We start from the raw sequence: 8,281 nt of genomic DNA, 5'->3' as shown, positions 1-8,281 counted from the left end.
ATATATATATATATATATATATATATATATATATATATATATATATAATATATATATATTTATTATTATTATTATTTTTCCCTGACTAAAACACTGACAGACTCTTGACTTGTCATGTCACACTGTGCCATACTGGGTGCATGCTGGTTTGGTCTGTACTCAACTTGCACTTTGGTTGGGTGGTCTTGGTTTTCATGAGGACAGAAGTTTATGTAAAGAAGAGCCTTGTACACTTACCCAATGAACTGAACCCAGGGACAATCAATACAACTGTGAAAGCTTTGTCAAAGTACTAGTACACACACACAATTTTCCCAGATTAAAACAATTAAAACAGTACTGACCTATAAGCTGGCTTTTCAAAGGCTATCTGTGCACGTCTCTGGGATGTGTATGATTGTGGAAACAATCAGGTTAAATACTTTCAACTTACATGTTTTCTTCTCCAATAATGCAGATAGCTGAAAGAATTTTGACAATCTCCGTCATCATGTTGGTCTGCCTGGGGTCAATTGCTCTTGCCAACAGCAACAAGCTCCGCTCGTCTCCCAAGATCCTTTGCAGCCCATACTGTGAAACACATGGCAGAAACGAGGCAGAATGAAGAAGAGGTCCGTTGGGTAAAAACTAATGAGCGTTTGCATTCATAGAGAACTTAACTTCAAGTAAATTGTGAATTTTACAAAAAAAAAAAAAAAGTCTTATGTGGATGGTTATAGTTAGACCTAATCTTGTGTTAAAGAGGGACAATGAGGCCATGGGAGAAAAAGGCAAAATGATGAATTGATTCAATTCAGGACAGCACTACAGGGACATTTACTTATAGTCTCCTGCACCTTTCAGTCTCCCCACAACTGAAGGAGTGGGCTGAGATGACCACATGTGGGGATTAACTCCACAAAAAGATATATCAATAGTTCATCTAACCTTGAAATGTGTGTCACTTTTGAAAAATGAACCAAACCTTTCCAAAATAGGATAATTAAAAAGTTCAAAGTTTTCAAATTATAAAATTAGCTTTGCTTTAATCTACCATTAGCCTCTGATTGTCAAAAACAAATTAAAAGGAGGTTTGAAACCAAAGTATTACATATAATTGTTATAACTTAAATGCACTTAATTTGTTCTATTTTGAGAATAATTATTTGCATTTCAACTCATTTTTTACAGTTTAAATATTGATATTTTCATCTTGAGGTAGGCTAGCTGTGCTTCATGTAGATTTGCTACGAATAAATAAGGTTGGAGATTATATTTATTTCTATATCTTATTCATTATTGACTCATACTAACCTTATTGTTCATGAAAGCCTTCAAGCACTGAATCAGTTTATGCTGGTTCCGTTTATCAATATATTCTTGCCTGGAAAAAAAACAAAACAATCCACAATATTTAGATTACATGAACACAAACTGCTTATAGGAAATAAAAAGAAATAAAGAAACTTTTAGGCTTTAACTCACTGTTTCTTGTCCAGCAGCTTCTCCAGTGAATCCAGAAGAAGGCCGAGACCCTCATGTCCAAAATTATTAACCCAACTGGAAAAAAGAGAAGAAAACAATCGGAAAAATAAACCTCTTGTATAATCTCTGTTGCTTTTTTTTTTCTTCCTGCTGGTTCACTGTAAGCCACGCTGATTTAAAACAGAAAGCACAAACAAACAGCAGTGCATTATTCTCATGAGGGAATCTGTCAGACTAATATCACATTACAATGTAACTGCAAATTTTGTCTATTAAGAGCATTTTCTTCAGAGAACAGTACAAAACTAAATCATCCATGTCTTTTCCTTGATACTGAATACAGTCTGTACCAGTTTGACTTTAAACTGCACACATTTACACATAAATGAACACCCATCCATCCTAACCATGTTCTCATCTCTAAGCTGTTTGTATCCAGGCCCGAAGTGAGCTACTATTTTACTGTGCCACAAGATTAAGCAATGCAAGTAAGATAACACTGTAATCGATAATGGATCGAGAGAGATAATTGCCTATAAGCCGTGGCATATCAGGAGACAGCAAATGATCCAGTGTAGATGAGCCTGTTTGTCTAAGACATGAGGAAAGCCAGGAGGAGGGGAGAAGGAAGGGACACACAGTGGTCACAGTCAGATTATGCCATTAGCTTTACTTGTTTTCAGGCCCCTAACTGTCAATGACGCAAAATGCATGAAGCAATTTTCTCAGCATTAACGGGGCATAAGTCAATTATCTATTCCGCCTTTTTGACGATGATTTGAAATAATAATGGTTTGAGTATTAAAGCCGTTTGTATTGACTCAGTGAGTCGGAAGAGACCCTGAATTAAAGAAAGGATGCATTTGCCCGAGGGGGAAAAAAGTAAAATGAGGTGAGGGATTTATTTTATTTTTTTTGTGCTTTTTTTTAATTTATTTTATTGTTTTATGTTAAACTAAATAAAGGGGAACAAGCAGCACTTTTCTCACTACTACTCAAATTTAACTCAAATGCAAGCAAAGGCAATTTATAAGTTGGTAATAAGGATTGTGATGAATAATGTTGTGTTGCTGCAATAAAAATAAAATGCCATATTCATGAAATCTGCTTTATCAAGAGTTTCCTGATGTGTGTATATATATATATATATATATATATATATATATATATATATATATATAGATATATATATATATATATATATTTTTTTTTTTATTTTTTAATTATTTATTAAATAACTTACTTTTTTTCATTCCTTTAAGGCTGTTTTTTTACACATGCTAAAAGGCCATGAAAAAGAAGACAGAACAAAATAGACCAGTTGACTTTAGGAAAGGGACTTGCGACCCGTCCAGGGTGTACCCCGCCCCTCGCACAGTGATTGCTGGACATGGGCACCAGCGACCCCCGTGACCCAAAATGGAATAAACGGGTAAAGAAAATGGATGGATGGATGGACTTTAGGAAAGACAATACAGCTGGATATGTTTGTGAGGAAGAAGAGGGACAACAGATAAATAATTTTAGGCTTTAAAAAGAAAAATATACCAGAAAACAAAGTATCTACTAGTGTATGTAGGCTGTGTTGCTTGATTTAACATAGTCTCTTTTTTATATATAATAAACTAAAAAAGAGAGATAATTTATCAAATCCTAATTGTAGTTAGAGTGCACAAACATGCTGAGAAGTCAGTCTTTTGTTTAAATGCCAGCTCCAAGTGTGCATGTTGTGTAATATAAACGGACATGCACAAAAGAGGGGCAGAGATGATCCATGCTGTATTTTTTTTTTCATCAAAATATGTAAGTCTTGCTGCAGGTTGCAACATAATGTTTTCCACCTCAAGGTTTTCAATTCACTAAATATTTTGAGTGCTCTCTACAGCCCATTCTGCTTAGAATTTTCTGTCCCCTCCTGCATGCCTTCAGGTGCATTTCAGCTTGCCTTCGACATACCCCACAAGTTACCACAAAAATGACAGGGAAAATAAAAATCCCGGTACATCTAGCGTGTCCTGAAGCTGTGAAACACTCCCACTTACTTTATTACAGAAACTGACTCTTCGAACAGAAAACTTTGACAAACACAAACAACTGACTGAATTATAAATCAATACAAAAATAAAATATCCCTGCCACCTTTTGCGCAGCACTGATTATACTAAGATAAGACTATTTTTAGGTGGCTTCTGCAATATGTCTTTGATTTTTAAACCAACAGAGCAGCAGAACCTCATATGACCCAAAGTTACTGAAAGATATAAAGTTCAAATCCCTCCCCAATCGGTCTGTTCCTCTAAGTCAGGCAAATATTCAAAAATTGTATTAACTTAGGGGAGAACTCGTTCATGTAATATTTATTGCCTTAATCCCCTACTTAAGTGCCACCAAAATGCATTACTTTCTGCAATCATGTATATTCCCCAGGCAAAAGACAATATTAATGGTTGGTTAAAGGCAAAAAAAATCCTTCGCTTTTTTAATTTCTTTTTAATTCTGCTCACTTCCCATAATTATATAACTGTTAGGTTAACTGCTACAAATGGTAGCCATCAACATTTTCAATTTTCATTCTGTAAAACAAATAAAATGTTAACAAAATGTTTACGAACAAGACTGGTTTTCAAGAAACAATGCAGTTATTTAATTTTTAATAGTAATAGTGCAGCCAGTGCATGCTCAACCTGACAAGAGACCACAAAAAGAAACTGTACAGGATATATATTGAGGATGGAAATCATTGGTGAATCGAAAACAGCTAAATGGCAATCAGCAAAAGTCAGGTGAGTCATGACACCAGGTTTGAAATCCCCTGGACTAAACCAAAAAGAATAAAATTAAATAAAAATAAAAGAATAAAACAGAAAGTAAACTAGTAAGAGACTTCACCAGCATAAACTAGTAAGAATAAAGAATATGAAAAAGGGCAAAACACAGGCTCTAAGTCAAAATATGTCCAGACTAGATCAAACTAAACTCGGAGACACAAACAAAACATGTAACTTTAAAGAACCAAAAAAGGCTAACAAAATGGCAGCAACCCCTTCTTTTTGTACAGTTGCAGGTGGCGTCTATCTCCATTTGTCGAGAGGTGGGGTACACCCTGGATAGGTCACAAATTCATCAAGTTCTGGTTTAAAATTGTAAATAACTTGAAGGACTCTGATAACATGTTTACAAGCTCTGAATGGAGTCATGTTACTGAAAATCTGAAACGTCTACAACTGTCTAATATGAGAAAAAGCAAAAAGGCACTATACTGCAACCCAACAAACTTTGAGAGACTTTTTTTATACCAAGTTCCAGTTGCTTATTTTTGTTTAATTTATTTGCAGAGTCCTTTATTACAGCAAACACTGCTTTCCATCCATACATTATCTTCCGCTTATTCCGAAGTCAGGTCATGGGGCAGCAGCTTGAGCAGGGAGGCACAGGCATCTCTTTCCACAGCCTCCTCTTCCAACTCTTCTGGGAGGATTACAAGGCGTTCCCAGACCAACCGAGATACAGCCTTTCCAGCGTGTCCTGGATCTTCCCTAGGGTCTCTTTCCAGTCAGACATGTTTAAAGCACCTCCCTAGGTAGGTGCCCAGAGAGCATCTTTACCAGATGCCCACACCACCTCAACTGGCTCCTCTCGATGTGGAGGAGTAGTGGTTCTACTCTTGAGTCTCTCCCGGATAACTGAACATCTCACCCTATCTCTAAGGGAGAGTCCAGCTACCCTGCAGAGGAACCTAATTTCAACCGCCTGTATCTGGGATCTCATTCTTGCGGTCACTACCCAGAGCTCATGACCATAGGTGAGGGTAGGAACGTAAACCGACTGGTAAACAGAGAGCTTTGCCTTACAGCTCAGCTCTCTCTTCACCACAACAGACTGGTACAGAGTCCACAATACTGCAGACGCTGCACCAATCAATCTGTCAATCTCACGAGCCATTCTTCCCTCAATCATGAAAAAAAAACCCGAGATACTTGAACTCCTCCACTTGAGGCAGAACCTCACCCTCGACCTGAAGAGAGCAATCCACCCTTTTCCAGTTGAGGACCATGTTTTCAGATTTGAAGGTGCTGATTCTCATTACAGCTGTTTCACACTCGGCTGCAAACCGCTCCAGTGAGAGCTGAAGATCACGATGATGCCAACAAGACCACATCATCTGCAAAGAGCAGAGATGGAATCCTGAGACCACCGAACCGGAAACCCTCCCCCCCCCCCCATGGTTGCACTGAGAAATTATGTCCATAAAAGTTATGAACAGAATCAGTGACAACGGGCAGCCCTGGCAGAGTCCAACTCCCACCCTGAAGGGGTCCAACTTACTACCGGCAATGCGAACCAAACTCGTGCACCGCTTGTTTAGGGAAACTCTGTTTTGTGATTTTTTTTAATCCTGATTTTTAGAGACTATCACCGCACATAGAAGTGTATTAGGTATTTAAGGGAAGGTTGATGATTAAATTCACAATAAACATCCAGGAAACTACCCAAATCGTTCATGTATCCAGCATATAAACAACGGGTAAAAAAAAAAAAAAAAAATCATTGACATGAATTGTTGAACTGTGTTGTTTCTAAAAGAGAACAACAAGCAGCAACTATGCTTCACATGCAACTCCAGCTAACTTGAGCTCTCTTCACCCATGCTGTCTCTCTGCTTGGCTCTACTAATAATATCTCAGGTCTCTTGCTCCTGCTAGCTGGCACAGATCTTTGACGCAATGTGTCACAGCAGTGCACATGTAATGGTGGTGTGTGCAGTTTGAGATCCTAGTTTCTCTGCAACTTATTTTTCATGAGAATATAACAAGAAACGTTATTGGGTTACAGCAAAGAAACCTTTACAGAACCAATTGGGGTCATACTGTTGCTTGGTATTGGTGCTAAGGCAAATAATGCAGCCTCAGGACTATAAAGCTGGTGTCAGCACTCCACAAATGTGATTCTGGGGGCTATCCAAGCAAGCACAAGAACTGCAGCAGCTTAGTACTCAAAAGTAGCACTCTGAACTTCAAGTTAGAACAGCTTGATTTCAAAATGTGTCTTTAACAAAGACATAGCATCTTCAGCATACATCACTATTTGTGTGTATGTGCATGAAATGTGCATGTCTCTTTAAAAATATAAATCAAATACTGAGTGCAGTCATCTGACAGCATGTCATGATCCTTAAACACTTTGAAATGTCTCCCCACAGAGTAAAAAAACACTTTTGTGTGCTTGCTCTCTTCAACTCCAAGTATTCAATCCTACACAAAATCCATCCGACTGAAGGTAGGCAGAAACCAGGAGAAGTGTTAGATAGGCTGCTGCCTAAGCTGTTTACATTTAATTGTTTTGTATTGTGCAAATTTGTACCTGCTGTAGCTGATCAGGAAACAGATTTATTTAACACAGTGTAAAAAGCACTGCGAAACAATTGATCTTCCATGGAAGAGGAAACAAAATACCATGCATGTCTTTGCACAAGCTTTCATTTTGCAGTGTGGAAATATAATTTTCTTCTGGTTTTGGTATTTTTTTTTAGATGTTGAAAAGTGTTTGTGAACACCTGCTAGAAAATGAGCACCAAAATTTGTGCAATTAACACTAAGGCAGTTCTGTAGCAGTACTGCAGCACAAAACGATTTTTGTTGGTAAGGAAAGGTGAATTATATGTTTTCTTAGCAACCAACATGTGGCAAAGTGGGATTTTTCTTTTTTTTTTTTTTACAGACTGCAGTACTTTTTATGCCTGCAGAGTTTTCAGCAAGAAATTATTGCTTTTAAAACCCTTTCCAGGCATCAACTTTTAAAATCAGGTCTGATACATCTGTGATGTTTACTTCTGTCATTGATGAAACATGGAGGTGAAACAGGGAGCTGAAGTGAATGCACCCAGGCGTTTATGTTTAAAGTGAAGGAAGGGACGCGTAGTATGTCGGTTGAACCAACAACGCTGTTATCAGCCAACTTACTCCAAAGCTTATAGTGATATACCGTAATTTGCATATGCATATAAATGTATAAATGTTAACAAGCTTACTGCATAAGGCACATTATACATCCATCCTCATCTACTTGTGTCTGTCTGTAACACATCTCTCTTGTAAATGAGTCCTTGAAGCTCAATGGGAACTAACCTGTATAAATAAAGGCTGAATGAAAAGGAAAAAAAAATGACCTTGATTTGTGACCTTGACCTTGAAGCTGGGGTGATGAAACGTACAGTCGTATGGACCCAGGGACAAATGGACAAAGACTATACGATAAAATCTTACAGTTGTATTCAATCAACTGGTGTATAAAAAGTGGTGTGTACGAAGTGTTAGTATTCCTAGAGAAACCTAATTTGTTGTTTTTCATCAGTTGCTTTACACTATCAGCCATTCAAGAAAACTACAGCAATCAAAAGTCAAAGCCAACAAAAACTGAACAATTTGGATTTGAAATTAACTGTTCTGTAATATTTTATTTTACCCCATTAAATTGTAATCACTTAAAAGTCACCACCCACCTTTAGTTTTCAAAAGGTTTACAATAAATATAAAAAGGCACAAGGTTTACTTGTTGGGAGCTGAAGTTGCACTTACAGTATCACCACCCAAAGGCAGCACAGACTTTATTCCACTCTCACCTCCTCACTTTTGATTTTTTGCAACTTGGTGTATATTTACAGCAATCTCCTCAGTACTATCTTCACCATTTAGGTTACTCTCAGGCTCAAACTGAGGTCAAAAAGAGGTGATATTTGTTTCACGATGAAGTGCAGAGGACAACTGCCTTTTTTCTCAGTACCACATATTGAAAATTGCATCAATGTACACACACACAT

At 37.4% G+C, this 8,281-nt stretch overlaps 1 protein-coding gene across 1 annotated transcript in view; it reads right to left on the bottom strand.

The window, feature by feature from the left end:
* diaph2 (diaphanous-related formin 2) overlaps positions 1–8,281 on the bottom strand; it is a 461,650-nt gene that overhangs the window by 328,066 nt on the left and 125,303 nt on the right. Inside the window, exons 8-10 of the mRNA XM_037675202.1 lie at positions 1,465–1,539; positions 1,294–1,363; positions 434–570 (exon numbers count right to left, since the gene is read on the bottom strand). Coding sequence (XP_037531130.1) covers positions 434–570; positions 1,294–1,363; positions 1,465–1,539 — 282 coding nt within the window. The remainder of the gene's footprint in view (positions 1–433; positions 571–1,293; positions 1,364–1,464; positions 1,540–8,281) is intronic.

Source organism: Nematolebias whitei, chromosome 4 (assembly GCF_014905685.2).
Source record: "Nematolebias whitei isolate Nwh7 chromosome 4, NemWhi1, whole genome shotgun sequence".
In the NCBI taxonomy this organism is placed as follows: domain Eukaryota; kingdom Metazoa; phylum Chordata; class Actinopteri; order Cyprinodontiformes; family Rivulidae; genus Nematolebias; species Nematolebias whitei.
The sequence above is the reverse complement of the archived record's forward strand: the minus strand, read 5'-3'. Positions and strand labels throughout refer to the sequence as shown.